This window comes from Talpa occidentalis, unplaced genomic scaffold (assembly GCF_014898055.3).
Source record: "Talpa occidentalis isolate TD23 unplaced genomic scaffold, MPIMG_talOcc4v2.1 talOcc4.15, whole genome shotgun sequence".
Lineage (NCBI taxonomy): Eukaryota > Metazoa > Chordata > Mammalia > Eulipotyphla > Talpidae > Talpa > Talpa occidentalis.
Window position 1 is genome coordinate 22,043,731 of NW_023601543.1, and position 21,828 is coordinate 22,065,558.

At 34.8% G+C, this 21,828-nt stretch overlaps 1 protein-coding gene across 8 annotated transcripts in view; it reads left to right on the forward strand.

Annotated features, from left to right (window-relative positions):
* KLHL13 (kelch like family member 13) overlaps positions 1-21,828 on the forward strand; it is a 162,481-nt gene that overhangs the window by 125,738 nt on the left and 14,915 nt on the right. For all 8 annotated transcript variants that reach the window (XM_054695594.1, XM_054695593.1, XM_054695596.1 and 5 more), the window contains 3 exons: positions 580-721; positions 15,146-15,278; positions 15,721-15,917. In XM_054695594.1, the coding sequence (XP_054551569.1) occupies positions 580-721; positions 15,146-15,278; positions 15,721-15,917 (472 nt within the window). The remainder of the gene's footprint in view (positions 1-579; positions 722-15,145; positions 15,279-15,720; positions 15,918-21,828) is intronic.

Genomic DNA, 21,828 nt, shown 5'->3' on the forward strand with positions numbered 1-21,828 from the left:
TATATACTGCTAGGAAAAGGAATCATTTCATGTGTAAAATTTTTTGTTCAGTTGGTGTTGACTGGAACTATAACAACAGAAGAAGAAATAGTGTATTAATCTATCACAATTAATCTTTGACTTTTATTAATGGATCTTTGGAGTTTGGAATCAGACTAGATTTAAATCAGACTCTGACCCAGCTATTTTAATAACTTTTTGATGTTAGGTAAGTTATTTTTAACTTCCCTGTATTTTATGTATATCACAAGTTAATTTAAACTGAGTAACACAATTTGACGGCATTGCTACCCAAACAGTATAATACTAAAAGCAATTACTTTGGCACACACAAAAAATCTCATTCTCATTATAGTGTCATTTTAGACTCCTCTGTTCTCATTTATCTTTCCAATCTTTGAAAGCCATTTGCAGGTTTCTTCTAGGAGTAGACCAGTAGGAGCCTAACATACAGTGAAGCAGAATTCATAGTCACATGATTGGCATAATGACTGATTATTTCTCTAAATAATCTTGTAATTTTGAATTCTCTGAAGAGTTTTAATTTGCCTTTCTTTCTAATTTTAAAACAATTTTCAGATCTCTAGTGGAAGAGGAAGACCAACATATGAAATTGTCCCTTGGAAGCAGCGAAATGGGCCTCTCATCCCATTTGCAGTCTTCCAAGGCAGGAACCACACGCATCTTTACCAGCAATACCCACAGCTCGGTGGTGTTACAGGTAATCTAAGCTGTTCCTTTTGTAGTATTTACCTAACTTTAAAAACCACCCAGGATTTTTGTGGTGTGAGACATGACTGATGGGGTAGTTGGTACATGTGTGGGGATAAGGGAGTTAGGGAAATTCTCTGTGCTTTCTGCTTGATTTTGTTGGGAGCCAAAAACTGCTCTTAAAAAAATAAACTTTAGGGCCTCCCCTGGTGGCACAGCAGTTGAGTGCTGGGCTACAAAGCTGCCCACAGCCTCTGCAGCGCCAGTTCGATCCCTGGCCCCGGGCGAGGGTCCCACATGGAGTGGCAGACCTCTCCTGCTGCGCCCGCTGCTCCCCTCAGCAGTGTATCTCGTCAGTCTGCCTGTTCTGTTCCCTGCTCTGGCTCTGGTGAATTCTCTCACCCTCCCGTGCTTCTGACTGTACCCGGTGCTTGTATAAATAAATAAAGAAATCTTTTTTAAAAAAAAGGAAAAAAAAAATTTATTAACAAGAAAAGCAGATGAACACCAGAGGAAAAACTGTAAGAGGAAAACTGTATACCTTTCTGATGTTTAAAAGAAAACACAACCCAAGTTGATGGCTTTGTTCTGTGTAAAGGAGGTCTTGCTGACACCACTCTTTTGCAGCGTGTTATATCTGGCAACATGAACTTTCCATTACATCTCAGCCAAAACAAATATCAGAGTCCCTGCACTATGGTTTGCAGTTCCTTACTTGCAACCTATTTTCTATTTTGCTCCTACCCTTATCATAGTTCCAAAGATCATATTTATTCGGTGTCTCTATTCACCTCGGCACTAGTAATTGCTGAATTAAGGGTGAGGAGTGCTGGATGTATATGACACTGATACATGTAAGAAGTCATGACATCAAAGGAGATGACAGAAAGACAATGGAAAGCTAAAAGAATACAAAATGCTGCAATTTGTAACTATTTTGCATGGGGAGAAGCAATCCAGGTACTTCTGACCCTTGTGGACACTCCTAAACCTCTGAGGGTGTTCATGACTTAGAGGACAATATAATACTTTCTGTCCACAAATGTCCTCTAGATACAGTTAAATTTCATACATCTTCTCTGCTTAGTAAAATAAGGAAAATGAATCTAAATGTATTTTTAAAAGAACTCTCCTAGATATATTGCAGACATATTTCTGGTCAAAAACCATTATAGTAAAGTGTTAAGTCATGCAATATATAGTATTTGGTATATAGTTCATAGTACAGTCCATAGCATAGTTTAAGAGACTTACACATGCTGCTTTGCCTACCTGTTCCTGCACTTTTTCTTATCTCCAAAATGTGACGCTAGTAGGAGATCTTAAAATTCTCTTCTGATTCCCATCTGTGATTTCAGTGAAATTGCAGTTTTCCAATGCTTCCTTTTCTAATGGGAACTGGGTTTTATGGTTCATTGTCTTGTGGGTATCTGATCAACAGAAATGCTAGGGTCAGGAACGAAAAGCTTTCAATCTCCTGGCCTCTTGATTCTATGTAAATGGCTTAATTGTTGGTTTTTTCAAGACTGTGAGAGGAGAGGAAGAGGGGCTTAGCAGATAAGGAAATCATGGGGGTAGAGGGTTAGGGTTTTTGTTTATATTAAAATACTGTTTCTAATGAAAAACAAAAAGACCTACTTATTCCTCCTCTGTACTTTGCCCTGTGACTGTAACTATGTATTATAACCAATTTCTGTGATCTCATTTTTAAAATTCACATTAAACAAATAATGAAAGCCACTGCATTGCAGTGAATGAAATGTAAATCAGTGGTCTTCAAATTTTAGTGTACCAGAATTACAAGAAGGAGGGCTTGTTTAAATGTGAACACTGGGTCCTGTTGCAGTTAACTCTGAGGTTGGAGCCCAAAATGTACATTTCTAACAAGTGGCCAGGGATGCTGCAGGTCAAGGGAACATGCTTTTAGAACCAATGTTCTAGAGATACTGTCCTTCTACCAAGAGAGATGGCCTCTCCATTTCTCCATAGAAATCGTTAGTTATTGTGTTAATAGGGAAACATTGGAAATAAATACCCATCAGTGGGGAAATGGTTACATAAATTATGTTGTGTCAAAACTATATAATGCTATCCAGTCACTAGAAAAGAATCACAGATCTGCATGTGCTGAATGGAAAGAACATATTAAATGAAACATAGCAGATCAAATGTGGCATATGCACACGATGACATATTATTCAGCTATATAAAGGCATGAAGTGCTGATATATGCTGCAGCATGTGTAAACCTTGACATTATGCTGTAAGTGAAAGAAACCAGTAACTGAAGACTACATTATATGATTCCATTTGTAGGAAATAGCCAGAATAGAGAGATGTATAGAGACAGAGTAGACCAATGTTGCTGATGGTTGGAGACTATGAGAAGATAGAAAGATGTTAGCTCAAAGGTACAGGGTTTCTTTATAAGGTATGAAAATATTGTAAAATCAACTGTGAAGATGACTATACATATTATCAGTAAATATACTAAAACTACTGAACTGTCCACTTTAAGTGGGTGAATTGTGTGGCATGTTGATTATATCTCAACAAAGCTGTTTTAAAAAAATAACAGGGCAGTATATATTATATAATCTCATTTGGAGAAGAAATACAATATGTATATATACACATGGATGTAAATATATAGCAAAGGGTTTGGAAATGTTAGGGAAGCTGGTGAATGTAATCCTATACTGTTTAAATTTCTTTTTTTCAGTGGAAGTGTTTTTGTGTTTAGCCTTTGTAATTTAATACTCTAATGGTTGACAAGTATAGGTGCATCTTAGAACTCTAAAACTCTTTTACTTCAACCTTTGTTGGTCCAGGCTGATTGTAAGGACAGGGATGTGAATGTAACCTGAGAGTGTGATTTAGGTTAAGATGATCTTTCTTCAGCTAATTCTTTAATGTTATTATAATATTTTCTGTGGCAGTGTTGAGCTACTGCTACTCTATACTGCTATTGAAAAACTTCATATGCTCTCTTTAAAAGTCTGTTAAAAATTGTGTCCTCTCAAACTGAGAATATTAAGTATGAGCAATAATTGGAAACCCTTTTTTGTATCTAATCTTAGGTGTGTGGTTGTTAAGGGAACTAGCTGGAGAAGTGTTTAATGTGTAAATGTTGTCATTGTTTTAAAATTAGCAATCACACAAAGTACAGCTTCAGAGTGCAGGGAAAGCAGTTGTCAGGTGATGGGATCCATGGGGAGAGATTGTTTTAAGACCTCTCACTCTGCAGGATAGCTCACTGCATAACTTCAGTGGAAAGGACAGGGGTTTTTGGGCAAAACTGAAATCTGAGTTTTCCTACTTATCTGCTAGTTGTATGACTTTGGGAAAGGCATCAAGCCACTCTGGACCATCTTCCTTATCTGTAATATGAGTAGGCTATGGGAGGATTAAATGTGACAATTTATGGGAAATAAGGTACATAACTAATACATTCATTTTCCTTCTATTTGGGCCAAATGGGACAGGTGTCCAAAAATATCTAGTTGATCAGAAATAAAGGGTGTGCCAAGTGAGGCGTCCATTCTTTTCGTTGGCTTGATCTGCTCTATCACATTAGTCAATAGGGTCGAGCACACTAGGCTGTCAAAGAAAGAGTCTGGAAAGAGTTTGGTACCTAATAACAGGCTTGTATTTGTAGAACCTTGAACAGATTTCAAGGGAGTTGTGATGGACATAGCAGTGCACATTACTTTTACTCAAGTAAGGAAGACGATTAATCAGGATTTGCTTAAGTAGTAATATTTAATTTTCCACACTCCTTTACTACCTGCAATGGCCATAGTTACTTCTAATGAAAAATTTCCATCCTTTAACTTTACCCTATTATCCAGATTACCAACATCTTTCTTTTACTACTTCATCCTTTAGTAATTTATTGACTCATACCCTTACTTGCACCTTCGTTTATTAAAAATAACAGCTTTAAGGAGATATAATTCATGTGCCATATAATTCACCCTTTCCAAGTGTACAATTCAGTGGTTTTTAGTATATTCACAGGATTTTGCAAATATCACATCCATTGTAGAATATTATCACCTTAAAAAGAAACCTGCTGTCCATTAAGCAATCACTCGCCATCTACTCATAACCCCTTCTCCAACCCTAGGAAACCATTAATCTACTTTCTGTTTCTCTAGATTTGCCTATTCTGAACATTTCATATAAATGGAATCATAACGGTATGTGCTTTTTTGTGAATGGTTTCTTTTCTTAGCATAATGTTCTCAAGGTTCAACTACATTGTAGCATGTGTTAGTACTACTTTCCTTTGTATGGCTGAACAACATTACATTTTATGGATATACCACTTTTTAAAAATCCTTTCATTCACTAATGGACATTTAGGTGATTTCTACTTTTTGACTATTATGAAAAATGCAATTTTGAATATTCATGCATAGTTGTGTCAGTGTTTTCATTTCTCTTTTGTAAGATACCTTGGAGTGGAATTGCTGCATCGTATTCTTTGATTATTTCTATAATTAAGGCTTTGAAGAATTGCCAGTGCTTTCCATTCTCCATTCCTGCCAACAATGGATGAGGATTCCAGTTTTTCTACATTCTCACCAACTCTTATTATCTGTTTTTATGATTATAATCATACCTGTCTTTGTGAAATGGCATCTTTTGGGTTTTGTTTCTATTGTGCTGATTGCTAATGATGTTGGGGGTCTATGTATGTGGCCATTTGTATATCATCTTTAGAGTACTGACCATTTAGATCGTTTTATTCCCATTGTTTAGTTATTGCTGTTTATTATTTATTTGTAAGAGTTCTTTATATATGCTAGATACAAATTCCTTATCACACACATAGTTTGCAAGTATTTTCTCCTGCCACCTTTGTTTTTATGGTTCCTGGTTTTTCTGCCATAACTGCCATGCCATTCTTCAGTTCTTTTTCTTTTTAACCATATAATCTTTGCTTTCACTTTTGATTAGTAGATTTAATAGGATAGTCAAGGCAAATGCCTGGAAGACTTCTGATTTTTCACTATTCTATAAATATATTTTCCTTTTCATCCTTTAGCGTTTGAGCCCATTCTCCCGCCTAAGAATACCCTTACTTTATTTTTTCTTCTTTTCTTTTTCTGTTAACCCCTATTTATTCATAATAATCCTTAAATGTTAAGTGGTAAAACTGGAATTCCAGATTTGTCCTAAACTTGTGTACTTCCCACTATAGTTATACAATGGGTAATAATGCAAAGTGAATTCTTAAAAGAGTTTTTCCCTGTGGACCTATATATCTCTGACTCTCTGACTTTTTTCAAGTTTGTGATCCAGACAGATTTAGTAATTGTTTCTATTCCTCACTGTTAGTTAGCCCTTGTTAATATCACCAAATAGGTTCCACAAGGTTTGGGGTCTAATATGTAGTTTTGGTATGCCTGTGTTTTAATGCTGGGGTACATGTTAAATGCTTAATAAATGTCCATTATTATTATTTATTGCCATTATTATTATTAGAAGAGATTGTTCCAAGAACTTTTCTATAAATTTTGTTGGGTTTTCAACATGCATGATCATTTTGCATATAAATAGCATTATTTATTTCCTCTGCAATATGATGCCTTTAATTTATTTTCTTGCTTTATTGCACTGAGTAGAAACTGATGCGGGGGTGGGAAGCATTCCTTCATCTCTGCCTAGGTTTGAGGAACTTTCTGTTAATAGTTTTTTTGAGAGGTCATTTTTTTAAAATCAGAAATGGATGTTGGATTTTGTCAAAAAAAATTTTTTTTGCATCTTATGGCATCTATTGCATCTATTTTTTTTTTTTTGCATCTGTTAGGATGATCTTACCATTTTTCTTTTTTTAGTCTAGTTAGAGTCATATTGATTTTTGAATGGTAAAACCACCAGTATTACTTCATTCCAAGTGTGAATAAACCTGGCTAGGTCTTGATGTAGTATCCATTTTACATATTATTAGATTAGATTTGCTAAAATTTTAGGAATTATTGCATCTATGCTCATGATGAATTTTGGTCTTATTTTTCTTTCCTTTTCTTGATTTTGGTTTAAGGAGAATACTGATCTTGTAGAATGAGTTGGGACATTTTCCCACCTTCTAATTTTTTCTGTATGTGTTTACATAGAGTTGGTATTATTTTTTTCTGTAAATATTTGGTAGAATTTATCAGTGAAAATTTGATTTTACAGAAAATGTTCAGGTATCCATTTCTTCTAGGGTAATTTTTAGTAGCTATGTTTTTCAAGCAATTTTTCCACTCAACTGAGTAGTCAAGTTTATTGGCATACAATTGTTCATATTTCCTTATTATATTATTATTAATTATTATAGACTCTAGTGGTGTCACCTCTTTCAATCTTGGTATTAGTAATTTGTGTTTTCTCTTTTCCCAGATTAGTCTGACTAGAGTCTTACCAGATGTATAGATCTTTTTAAAGAAGCAGCTTTTTTTTATTGCTTTTTCTCATTTTTTTTGGTTTTTTATATTATTTTGTTTTTTATTTTATTAATCTCCACTCTGGTTCTTTATTATTTCCATTCTCTTGCTTAATTTGGGATTACTTGTTCTTATACTGCTGTTTTCTTTAAGAGAAAGCTGAAATCTTTCATCAAACTAAGAATAAATGCTTTCTAGTTTCAAAATCTATTTTGTCTGAAAGTAAAGTATGCCAGGTATCTTTTAATTGGTATTAACTGGACATATCTTTAGTCATCTTTTTTTACTTATTAATTTTTAAGTGAATATACAGTAAAATTGAGTTTTAATTGGTCTATAAATTTATAAGTTTTAGCAAATAATTTGTTTTGGATAATCACCACAATTAAGATACAGAACTGTTCTTGTTAGCCCTTGATCTTCACACTCATCCCCATCTCTAAACCCTGAAAACTTCTCTTTTCTGTCATTGTCTTTTGAGCATATTGTCTTTTTATGTAAATGGCATCATATAGTCTGCAGGCTTTGAGATTGACTTCTTTTACTTAGTCTGTGATCTTTGTGATCCTTTCACTTAGTTGTATCAATCAATAATTTCTTCCTTTTTGAACTCTCCTGCATTGCTGGTGGGAATGCAAACTGGTCAACCACTATGGAGAGCTGTGTGGAGATTTCTTGACCTACTAAAGATAGAGCTTCCATATGATCCAGCAATTCCACTCCTAGTTATTTACCCAAATGACACAGAAACATTAATTCCAAAGGGCACCTGCATCCCTATATTTATAGCAGCACTATTTACAATAACTAAGCTATGGAAACAACTCAAATGCCCAAAAATAGATGACTGGATCAAGAAGATGTGGTACATATACACAATGGATTATTACTCAGCAATCAAAAAAGATAAACACATGCAGTTTGCAGCAACGTGGATGGAGCTAGAAGGGATCGTGTTCAGCGAAGTAAGTCAGAAAGAAAAAGAAAAATACCAGATGGCTCACTCATAGCAGGAATTTAGAACCCTAAATAAGGGACCAGGAAAAAGACTAATTAATAGAAAGTAAAAATCAAAATCAACAAGCAACTATAAACCAGAGACAGACTATGGGGGAGGGTAGAGGTGGGGAGAGGGAGGATTAGGGTCAAAATAAGGGGTGGTGCAATCGTATGGGGAATGTAACCAAAATGAAAATGCATACATTGTGCAAAAATGAAAAATGATGTAAGAATTATATAAAATAAATTATTAAAAAAGGTTAAAAAAATTAATTTCTTCCTTTTTATTGGTGAGCAGCATCCTGTGGTATAGAACATTGTTGGGGCCTTTCCTGCTCCTCTATCACAGCCTTCTCCCCAATATTTTCCAGTTCCTTTAGGCTCCCTTTTGTTTCTTTTGGTCTTAAGACTGGAACTTTAGGGCCTCCCCAGTGGCGCAGCGGTTGAACGCTGGGTTGCAAAGCTGCCCACAGCCTCTGCAGCGCCAGTTCAATCCCCGGCCACCGGGCAAGGGTCCCACATGGCGCGCAGACCTCTCCTGCCGCCCGCTGCTCCCCTCAGCAGTGTACTTTGGTCCTTCTGCCTACTCTGCTCCCTGCTCTGGCTCTGGTGAATTCTCTCACCCTCCCGCGCTTCTGACTGTACCCAGTGCTTATATAAATAAATAATAAAAATAAACAAACAAATAAATAAATAAATCTTAAAAAAAAAAAAGACTGGAACTTTATCTGGCTCTGCCATACACTAACCACAACCAACTCCCATCCTAATCAGCAATTTCAGAGGTAGTCACCACAGAGGAACTATCGAACTCCTCTGGTAAGGAGGAAGATTCTTTTCCCTCAGATTGATACACATCTGCCATCCCCACTGTCAACACTGTCACTGTTGCCCCGTTGCTGTTGACACCATCGATATCTTGGAATTGCCTGAGGATTGGGACTCAAGAAAGCAGAGGGAGGAAGTAAAGTAGAATGGATTTTCTCTACTCTCTAAGCTTTAAGGACCCTCTTTCCTGTTCTTCAAGTCAGATGCAGAACTTTCTCTGTCTGCTCCAGGTTACACAGTGCTTTATGACCAACTGGAATATATTTATGTGGGGAAAAGGTAGTGGATAAGGTGGTACTTTGCATTCTGATTTTCTTCCCCAAATACTGTGCTTTCATTAAAATATTTTTGATTCACTTTAAGCTTTGTGAGATAGATCTGCAGCAGCATTTATTCTAGGGCAAACCTTTCCCAATTTTAAGGCAAAACCCTTTTGAGTACTCTACCTGAGGCTCTAGAATGTAAGGTTTCCATGTTTGTGGTTTAATAGGAACTATCCACCGGCTCTCTGTGAGCCTTGGGAAGTGTTCCTCATGCTTCTTTGGGTGGTTCTTTCTGGAGACAAATGCACTTATTAGCATTCACTTGAATAACTGAGGCTGTGGGGCTGTTGTTAGAGCTCCACAGCCCTCTGCAACTCCCTCTTTCTGCATTCTGCCCTATAAACCTAGCTGCCTTAACCTCCCTGGACCCCAACTCTAGAAGAACACTGGGCTTTGCCTAGGTTCCTACTCCTTGTACCTTTCTCTGGAAACTACAGGTACTAAGCAGTTATGGGTTCATTCATCTAATTTGTTTCTCATATTTCACAGATACCTCTCCTTCATCCAGTTGTAAATTTTTTTCCTCATATATTTTGTCTGGTTTTAAGTCATTTCAAGAGGTAAGGTAAACCCAATTCCTGTTAATTCATCTTTGCTGGAAACTGAAATTTGCAGGATGAAATTAAATGGTAAATGATGAGACCTAGACTAAAGGTGCCTAATTATTGTAGAGATTTGTTTAGAGATAGCTTTACAAAGAAGGTCACATTTGAACTAGCTTTGGAGGGAGGCTATTCTACATGAAAAAATAATGGCATAAATATAGGTACTGGCAAAGGGAAGAAGCCTGGATTTTTCCAGTGAAATAGTCTGGAGAGCACCCTGATAAGATGGTTCAGAGTACTTAGGGAAATAATGAAAAATAAGGTTGAATAGTTCAGTTGGGGCCACATTAGAGAAGGCTTTAAAGTTTTATATTGTGATAAAACGCAATGATAGAAAGCCATCAGAAGTTTTTTTTTTTTTTTAACTCTCAGCAGGGTTATATAATGAGAGCAGACTTTGATTAGTATTGACATAAACTTTTATATTTAATCTATAGATCTCTTTTACCTTAAATGTATATCTGAACCTTTTCTGTCTTTTGAATTAAAAGCAATTTCATTAAAACATGGCTTATGGTATTGTTTTGATCAAATACATTAAATTCACTAAAAATACTTAGTTTTTTATATAGGACATATTTTTCCATTAATATTTTTTATTGTTCTTTTCAGGATGCATTTGCTTTTTATCCCATGTCCTTTTTGAAGTTCCACTAATCAAAACTAGATAGAATATACTAGTAAAATGTTTCCATTGCAGAATGTAGTGGAAAGATTTGCTTATCAGATTGCTTTTTAATACCTGAGAGTATCAATCTAGTGCCATTCATGAATGGCATTATATTTAATTTGAAAGCTATTGTCATCCAACCAACTTTCAGCATAAATTATTTGTGGCACATCTGGTTTCTATATTATAGTTGTATAATGTCAGTGCATATTCTCTTCTGTTTTAATAGGACCTTTTTAAAATTTATCAGACTCATTTGAAATGGTTTGGACCTTCAAATATTTTATATATATATACACACGCACACCTTGTATATTTAACAATATTTGAAGTTTTGATACGTTGGGTACGTTTCATACAACAAAGAGAAACACCTTTTTTTTTTTTTTTTAAATGCTTGGGCTTTGGTTTTTTTTTTCCCTTCAAAAGGATGTGAGGAAGAGAAAAAAGATAGGGAGATTTATAGATGGGAGAAAGGGAAATCCTTAAATGTAAGAACAAGCAATTTCCTTATAAGTAGAACCCAAGGTCTAGATCAAATAGAAAATTAGATAACTAAGATAAGGACTGAGGCCAAAAGAAGTTGAGTTTAAAGCAATAGAGACAGTTTTAAAGACAGCCTAGAAGACTAATTGGAAACTTTGAGCAATTTTGTGTATATTGGTGTGTAGTAGACTGACATATGGAAACAGACAATGTTTATAGATCTGACAAGAGGAATGAATACAGATTTTTGTTGAAAAAATGATTTTAGAATAAAAGGATCCATTTTAAGTGTGCAGGGTATCTTTGAATATCTTCCTAGAATTAAACAGAGAAAAAAATTATGAGAATGAAAGTGTAGAGTAGATCTCTAGAAGGCAGATTAGAATCGTGGCTAACACAGTGACTACATGTGAGTAGAGGAATCCTATACTGTTAAAACACTAGCAAGGACGTATAACAATAATACTTCAATAAAAATTGAAAAGAATATGGTTAATGACCCTCCCTTTTCTTCTGATGTGTTCATTCTCCACAAGATGATTAGAGTATTAAAATTATTTAAAAAATAAATGCCTTCTTCTATACAACAGAGTATATTGTAGAAGGAACTTCAGGTTTTTTTCTCTTTAGACAGAGCTGGGATATCTGGATAATGACATGCAAATAAGATATTTAGAATCTGTATGAAAACAATCTAAATTGACAGATCTTATTTGGATAAAGATAGCAGTAATCAGGAATGAAATTGGAAAATATGGAATTGGATGGTGATATTATTCCTTTATGCTTATGAAAATAAAGGTTGTGAAATATTTAGAGACGGAAACGACCTTACATACAGTGAAAATAAATGTAAAACCTCACCAAAGCAGATGATTAGCCAAAGGTAGATAAATTAAGCTTAAAATAGAATGTGACACACTTGGTCTAAGAGCCTCAGCTTCCTTTCTATAGGGATGCTGGAATATTCTGAGACAGGTGAGAGGATTTTTTTTTTAAAAGATAGTGTGAAGAGAAGCAAAATGATCAAATTTGTGAAGAAGGTAAAAGTGCCTGGCATATTAGCTGAGGTGTCCAGATTTTGAGGATTCAATATATACCTTAGCAATCAGACTTAATGGAATATGGACCAAATAAAAGAAGACACAGATAATGATACAGAGAGCCCCGTACCTTTTTTCCACAGGGAAAAGAAGGAATCATAAATAATAAGAATGGAACCTACTGACATTACTGAATTCCCAGTATAAGATATTTGTAAGAATAATTTGAAGGCAGGACAGCTAGCAGATTAACCAAGAAGGATTTCACTGTTTTTGTTACTGTTTTTGTGAAAGAAATGAACTGATTGGATGCAATCATTGATTTTTACTGCATAAGAAGCTATGATTGCCTTTCAAAGATATTATCTACATATGCCTCCGAAAAGATTCAAACGTCATTTGATAAAATAAGACAGACAGCATACAATACCTAGTCTCATCTCATTAGTATTTTTACATCTTTCTTTGCCAGCACCCAAGGTATAATAATTTTTTTTCTTTTCATTGAAGTAACATTGGTTTACTAGGTGTGATAAATTTCCCAAGAAAAACCTTATCCTTTAACTAGCTGGTAGCTATTAAAGCATTTAAGTACAGATTCTTCCAGCCAACAATTACACTTCTAAGAATATCTCCCTCGGATCTCCTAACACAAGTAAGTATATGTACAAGGAAGTTCCTTGTAGCATTGCTTGTAATGGCAAAAACTGAGAAACAATCTAAGAGTTCAACCAGAGAGGAATGGATGATTAATTTATGATATATCTCCACTATATATACTCTGCATTCCCCCCACCCCCAATGAAGTCAATCTGTATATACCAAGACAGAAGGCAGTCCATGTTACATACCCAGGTGAATTTTGAAAATGCACACAAGTATATATTGTATCCCACACTGTAGATTATGTGTATGTGTGTATAGAAAGAGAGCTTATATATTAAACAGTTAGCCATAGTTACTCCTAGTAAGTAGAAGAGGTAGAATTGTAAAAAAGAACACGTCTGTATTTTTGCAACAATATTGGAAAAAAAAAAACAACATGCAGTTTACCTGAGGGAGCAACAAGTCAAGCTTTTGGGAGTCAGTCTTTGTTCCCCAAACTATGGTTTAATTCCTAGGCACTGTAGGAGCTTCGTTATTGAGAGGAGTTTCACAAAGTTCCAGGTTGCCAGTTAGCTTGTCACAAAATTAAAGTTCTTCCCAATATAACGACATAGTTTTAAAATACCAAGTGGAGGCTTCTGGGTAAAAATCTGGTTTGCGTGTTCATACATTAACTCAACATTTATTAAGTCCCAACTGCATGCCAAGCACTAGGGAATTCAAACATGCTAGTCCTTCAACTGATTGTTGATGGTTCTCTCCTCAATTCCTTGACTATTTGGTCTCATTCAGTACTTCTCAATACTCATCTATGTCTGAAAGGCGATCCCCTTAAATTCATTGCAGTTTAGACCCATCTACAAATTTCAAGAGAGCCACTTCTTGCTTCTACATGTGCATATTCCCCTAATGTTGGCACCTAATTTTTTTTAACCTCTGCTCTCTGTATAACAGAGAAAAAAGACCATTTAGCAATGGAAAATAGAGAATAGTGAGGGGGAAATATATTGTTAGTGTTTACAAAGGAAAAGGAGCATTTCTGAAAATTTGGTTATTCTTAGCAAAAACATATGTAGATCATTGTTGGAGAAAGAAAAATATGATACATAATCCTGGTCTAAAAAGTATATGTATAATGTATAAATATTTGAGGAATAAGAATATTTATATCTTTCTCCAGAGAGAAAGTGGCTGGATCACATTATCTCTTTGATGTTCCATTTCTGTAGATTCAAGCAATTTCTTTCAAAAGCAATTTAAAAATTAAAGACAAGATGTTTAGACTGAGATTTATATTATGCATATGTGGAGAATCAGTATTTCTAAAACTGAATTCTTCAGTGTGTTACGCCTTTTTCTTCTTAAATCCATGAAACACAACTTTAAAAGTTTTATTTGAAATCATTAAACTATGAAGGGAATAGAATAATTCCTAGCTCTTGTTGCACTACATTATTATATTACATTTTTATTAAAAATTAATTTGTATATGTATCTTAATCTTTTATAATAGTATAATTCCTTGTGAGACAGTACATTTCCATTTTTTTTCTTTTTTTTTTAATTTCCATTTTTGAACCTGCAGACTGAATCTTGCCAAAATCTTCATTTTGAGCCTATTATCCCCTTTTTATGCATTTTATCAGCCTACCATCATCTTTGAAGTGCTTCATTCTTCCAAGAGAAGACCACTGGCTGATATCAATAAGGGGGAGTGGGTTAAAGAGCTAATCTTTGAGTTTCCTTCTCACCAGAGGACTGTCCCACCTCTGAACTGTGGGTGCTAGTCTATTAATTCTCCACTAATATTTAGGAATTTGGGGACAATTGTATCTCACATTGGTCTCCCTGGGCTCTTTTTTTCCAAAGATAAATCCCAAACTTGAAAGCTTATTAGTCAAGCAATGTACCAACTTAGAAGAATATCTAAGACACAGTCCCTAATTCTCAGAGATGGAAGTCTCTAAGTGATAGAAAGGAAATCCCATCTTGCAGTTAACACAGATGCTTTGTACTTTTCCTTCTCCAAAAACAAAAGGAAAAATCAAGGTGTCTTAGTAAAGTGCTACAGAAGAATATTGTTTTATTATGGAAAGGAATGTTATTCTAACACCCTAAGTGAACTTGGTAAATTCTTTTCCAAATAAGGTAAAATCCAGCACTATGTAAATAAGTGAATGTTTATGTTCTTTCCTTCTTTGTTCTTAGTCTAGATTTATTTAATTTTATCTTTTCCTGCAGTGAATTAAATAAATATACATGATCGTATATCAAGTAAACTGTTGAGTTTATATTTTTCTTCTCCTGAGTAATTCTTTTATTGGCTTTATGTTCCAAAAACACTGTACACACACTCATATATAAACTAGATTTTAGCACACGGAGATTTGTGTACCCATTGCACCTTGATTAGTGATTTAACATGTCCTTGATATAGGGCTTTGACCAGCTTCGACTTGAAGGACTGCTTTGTGATGTGACCCTGATGCCAGGTGACACAGATGATGCCTTCCCTGTGCATCGAGTAATGATGGCATCTGCTAGTGATTACTTCAAGGCCATGTTCACAGGTAGGTTGCCTTATTAAACACTATGTTAAAACAATATGAAAAATGTGGTTTGGGGTAGTGCTTTTTCAACTTGGGAAATGGATGTACCTTTGTCATTCTTCAGTCCACCATATTTCACAGCTTTTCTTTTTCATATGCATCTGAATGGGCCATCAGAGACTCTGAATCCCATCCCACTAATGGATGTAGTCTTTTATCCAGCGCAAGATTCCAAGTGACAGAACATTCTGGAAGCACTTAAATCATATATGACCTCCATTAGTATAGGGCTATTCGTTTTTTAAGTATTCGCTTTTAACTGTAAAATACACAGAAACCTGACTCTGACATGAATGGTATAAAACTTTTCCTTTAATTTTATTGCCTCTAATTAGCAGCAGAAGTGAGGTTGACCTTAATTAAATTACCCACCTTCATTTAATTGAATGTCTTTTTATTTAAGGTGGAATGAAAGAACAAGATTTAATGTGCATTAAGCTTCATGGCGTGAGCAAAGTCGGTTTAAGGAAAATTATTGATTTCATTTATACTGCAAAGCTTTCTCTTAATATGGACACACTTCAAGACACACTGGAAGCTGCCAGTTTTCTACAGATTCTGCCGGTTTTGGACTTCTGCAAAGTATTTCTCATATCTGGGGTAAGACATTTTCAAATCTTTGAACATTTCTCTACAGTTTGATAATGATAGATACCTTAACCTGTTTTATAACATTCTATATTTTAACCTATATTTTAAAAATTCCCTTCAGTGATTTTGTACAAGCAGACTTCTTAAATAGAATTCTGTGTAAGAGTAATCTGAGCTTCTAGAAGTCCTTTAATGTAAGTCACCATTGAGTCATTTTTACCTGTCTATAATAGATAAGGCTGCATGGAACTATCAAAGATCTGTTACCCACTTTCTGAAGACAGTTCCTTTTTTTAGTTGAGATCCTTAAATTTTACTCTTGCAACCAGGAATTGAAAAGACATATTGCCAAGATTCCTAGAGCTTATAGAATTTACCTTTGTGAGAGAAAATTGTGGCAATAGAATTTTGAATATATTTTCTGACTTATTGTACCGATAGATAATACATTTTTAATACAATTGGTTTTAACTCATCAGTTTTAATACTGTTATATAATTGCTAGTAGGCCTTTAAAAATTGCGTTTACTAAACATGGAGCCCTATTTTTAAAACCCTGTTTCAAAAGACTGTGTCCTTAATGATTTTACAAATAAACTACTCCCTATCATAAAGTGAGCCAACAGCTAATTTAACTGGACTATTGAAAGTGTATTCTGTTTGCTTATTTTCATTTTAAGTAGTCAGACTACTGTCTCACAATTACTTAACTTTTAAACTGACCCCTAATATGAAAGGTTTTATGGCTGCATGGTTGGTGTTACAGTGATTTGTATTGCCCTCTTCTCTTTTGAACAAGGGGCCCAAGTGAAAGTTGTTAATTTCCCTTGACACCGCTTGTTACCATAACTGAATCTGGATGCTAAACTTCATTTTAATTTAATCATACAAGGCCCTTCCCCTCAAGAGCTTTAAGCAGTTTTCCTGTGGTTTTGTTCCATGACACCATAAAACAATTTCATTTCGAGGAAAAATGTATTGACTGTAGCTTTAAAAATGTTTCAAGTCCAATAATTAGCTTAATGATAATGTAATGTTTACATCTATAATCTCTTAACATTGCTTTACACAGCTACTTAGCAACATGTAGCTGTCCTGAAGCAGACTAGGTATGTCATGATGTGTCAGTATATGATACCCTTTGGAATTTTTCATTGTTATAAATTCTTAATATTGTCTTAAAGATTATATTCTTTTTTAAAGATTTATTTATTTATGCATACAAGAGCTGGGGCAAAGGCCAGAGATATGGGGAGGCGGGTGAGAGGATTCACCAGAGACAGAGTGGGGAACAGAACAGGCAGACTGACTGAAGTACACTGCTGAGGGGAGCAGCGGACGAGTCAGGAGAGGTCTGCTGCACCATGTGGGTTGCTCCCTGGATGGCCGGGGATCGAACTCGTGCTGCAGAGGATGCGGACTGCTTCATAGTGCGGTGCTTAACCCCCTGCGCCACCAGGGAGGTCCCAAGATTATATTCTTCATACCTCATGTCTTTTCCATTTCTAATGGAAAAGAAGCTTCTCCCTGACAAAGCTTACTTGGGTTATTGTTTATTCCTAACTCTCTCGGCTTTAGAATTTTTTTGCCTATGAGATTTTAGAAACCACCTATTAGCACATTCTATTTACTTATCCTTTATCTTGTTTGCTGAAGCTGTCTCTGGTATTCAACAGTGTACATCTTTCTTCTCAGAACCCATGATAATTTTTGAGAAAAGTTGGTAGATTATTATTTTGATTGTGTGAAATTTAACTTTTCCTTTATCCTTCATTCATGCATTGCATTTCTTTAGTTAAATGCTCAGCCTTATTCTATTTATTGTACTTTTCCTTCTCCGAAATCAAGTGAATCTGGAGAACACTATCCCTAGGTGCCCTTTCTTAGTTATAAGAACTGAAAGTTTCAAGATAATAATATAAATATTTTTTCAAAGATGGATTTGTTTTAAGGGCTGTGTGCTTAAACCAAACATTCTGTGGAAACAGATTCATGTTTTTAATGATATAATATGATTATAGTTCACATAATCAAAACACTACTTGGGTATGAACTTTCAGAAAGACAAATTAACTTTGAATACAATTTTTTTCTATCCCATTCCTCATCATCTGTGTGGATGAAGAGGAGCAGTGGTCAATACAATGTGATTTAGCAAACAACCTGTAAAGCACTTATAGATTAGTTTTGAATGATAACCTTAAGTATAATAATAAGCCACACCCCCTTTGGTGGGCTGAACATCAGTTTTTTGTAACAGAGCATCAGGGTCAATAGAACAAGAACCACTCCCTTCCTAACATTGCCCTCCTTTCTATCCAAGCAGTAGTTCGTATTATAGTTTATAGGATCTGGCACTTTTGTTCTTGCTATGTTATTTTCTTGGTAGTTATGAGAAAGAGAACTATGAATAAATACAAAAGGGTCACAGTGAAGAATATAAAGCAGAGTAAGGAAACTTTTCTGTAAAGCTGAAAACATGTACTTTCATATATCATGGTGATAATGGAAAATTGCCTTTGTTTAGTTATGTACCAAAAAATTACATTAGTTTTTGTCCTTATGACATTGCATGACTCCAGCACGCTAAATACCATGCAATCATTCCCCATTTTACAAGTAAGGTTCAATTTTTTTTGTAGTTCATTTTTTTCTTGATCATTTGTTTGCAAATTGTAACATTTATCATTTGCTCCAGAAAATTATTGTTATTGAAGGTTACTAGTTAGCCCACAAAACCCAGTTTAGCAATAACAATACTGAAATAGGGTACCTGTAATTGAACTGGAAATATTACTAAATCAACACACAACTATACAGGATAATTAAAACAGAATGAAGGTGAGCAATAATTTTTTATAAATGTATATTTAATGAGAAACTGAAGATGCCATTGTACTCTAGGTTTGATGATGCTTTCTTTCAATTCATTTCTTTAAAATTATTTTAATAAAATAATTTAATAAAAAGTTATTTTTTGCCTTGATACAAGTATGTAATTGTTCTCTATATGTTTATTACCATTGATGGGGGTGGGCAGTACACAATGAAATGTATAAGAATTTTATGGAGAGGACTGAGAACTATGAAGAGCTGGAGATGGTGGGAAACACCAAAGGTCGGTATGTGGGAAAAAGGCCAAAGGCAAGGAAAAGAGATTCTTTTATGGGAGCAATGAAGGAAATCAAAAAATCATTGGAAAAAAGTTTCTTTTGCATCAAGCTTTGAGAACTTGACGTGAGGATTTCCTGTGTGGCATTTGTAGTTTTGGATTTATCCATAAAAATTGAGAAAGTTGTCTTTTAAGATAATTTTTCTAACCTCTGGGGAGATTCAGTGCACGTTATAGAAAAAGTTGAGTATAGAATTCTACAATGGATCAAACCTGTTTCCCTTACCACCAAACCAGTCTGGACTTTCTTATTGTCAGTGATGATATTCAGCAAGTAGAACCCAGATACCTACTGGTTGTTTATGGTTTATGGTTGAGCATCTGTTCTGGTTTGTTGGTACCTGGATTGTACTGGTTGTTAAATATTCTAAATACCACTCTTGCCTATAAATTTGACCACTTCATTTTTGCCCATCTGCCTTCTGGGACTTTGTAGGAGAAGAGACCCAGCCTCAACTCATTCTAATTCTTCTCCCCAAGAATGATTATAGTAATTTATATTTGATCCAATAAGTGAAGTGCATTCAAAGTGCAAAGGAATAAGAGAATTGGATTCTACCAGACACCATGGGTTGTATGCATTTAGCATCTGAAGAAAGACAAAAGACTGAGAGAGAAAGGTTTTCATTTTTTAATCACCTTATGTTCTTCTTACCCAAAAGCCATTCCCTGTACCCAGTAATATTAATGGTGGAAAGCCCCAGAAGAAGATAACTGTTAGATCCTCTGCCCCTCAGAGTAGCTTGTTTTATTTTTTTCCAATCTTTTTTTGTGAATATAGTGTCTTTCTCTGTGTTGGTTGTTCTTGATGTCAAGCTCTCCAGTTTTAATAAACTAGGAAAATTTGGTACATTGACTAAGGAGTCCACCAAATGTTGCCAGCTAATTTTTTATTCTCTGCATTTCCCTAGCAAAAGCAGAGATTCCTTTGCTTTTTTATTCTTAAATGGGAATTTGTATATCGATAATCAACAAAATAACATCAGATTTCAGCTGAAACCTGACATTAAAATATCACGTTATCTTAATGACAATGTTTAAGTGCATCTCGTGTCATCTGAACAGTTTAATACAGCAGTAGTGATTATAGAATGTTAGTGAGAATACCACTTTGAAAATTATAATGCTTGGAACTGCCTTTAGGATGACCATGAAGGTTGTTTGTAATGGAATAATTTATAATAATTTATATCAAGGAAACTTAAATATACAGTTGATTATTTTAAGAACAACTTTATTGGTTCTTATAAATGGTTAGGAAATTTTGTCCTTTTTTTGCTTCTCTGTGCTTTAAATAAAACATTAATATAATTATTTGGATTAACTTCTGTAATAACTCTTCTTCCCAATTTTGGCCATGTATTCAGTTAAAATTAAGGTTTTTCTCTACTTGAAAATTGTTGGCTTTTTAAAAACTGAGCTTAAATCTTCATATTTAATGTTTTCAAAATGTAATGTATTCTTTTATATTCATAAACTGTATTATGTTATATTACTGAGGCCAAATATTTGGGGACATGCCAGCTAAAGCACTTTTAAGGATTATAACTGAGAAGTGGATTGAAATGAACTGTAATTGAATAATCCTGTCTTTTTCCAAAAATTACTTATCATTAGTCCATCATTCGTGATCTGCCTATATTGTTAACTGTTGTTTTACACTTTGCTTCTAAATCCCTAGAATCTGCAATTAATTTTTATCTTTGGGTTACTTGTACTTTATAGAAATTAATTTCCTATTACATATTTTTCTTATCTGAGCCTCATTTTTAAATTAATAAAGTTCTGGTAATTTGCTATGTTAAGACAACAGGTATTCCATTGTTAGTAGTACCTACCATCACTTCCTTTAATTTTTATATTGCTGATAATCATAGTATTTAACCTTTGTTATAGACCCTCTGTGTAGCAGTTATTGTACATGAGCTATAGAAAATACTTAGTCTTTTTATCAAGATTCAATTTGGAAGATTATGAAATATCATCCTCTGTTGATTTTTAAGACGAGGCCCCTATTCTTATTGACTAGTGTCTGTTAAAATCTTCTCCAGTCCTAGGTATGTGTATGTCTGAGTGTACTGGTATTTCCCAAATACTCTTAAATAAAGGGTAGGTTTCTTTCTCCAGTTATTTTAGTGATTGTTTTCTTATTTCATGAAGTTGAAGAGGAAAAAGGTGAAGGTAGTAAATCCCATTTCCAAATTATGCCATTTGGTTTTTAATTTTTTATCTTGGCTTACTTTATATGCTATATATTTAGATTTAAATTTGGTGACTTAATAACTGATGGTGTCATTTTGTCCATTTGAAGTATCCATTCTTCATTTTTATTTGTAATCATATCAATAATGATAAGAATCTGCATATTTGGAAATTGTTTTTGTGTTGTCATCAACCTCTGCTTATCTATACTAGTAAATGCATTCCAAAGTGCAGGTTGTGGGCCTCCCCGCTGGCGCAGCGGTTGAGCGCTGGGTTGCAAAGCTGCCCGCAGCCTCTGCAGCGCCAGTTCGATCCCCGGCTGCTCCCCGGCCACCGGAGGAGGGTCCCACATGGCGCGCAGACCTCTCCTGCCGCCCGCTGCTCCCCTCAGCAGTGTACTTCGGTCCTTCTGCCTGCTCTGCTCCCCGCTCTGACTCTGGTGAATCCTCTCACCCTCCTGCGCTTCTGACTGTACCCAGTGCGTGTATAAATAAATAAATAAATAAATAAATAAATAAATAAATAAATAAATAAATAAATAAAATC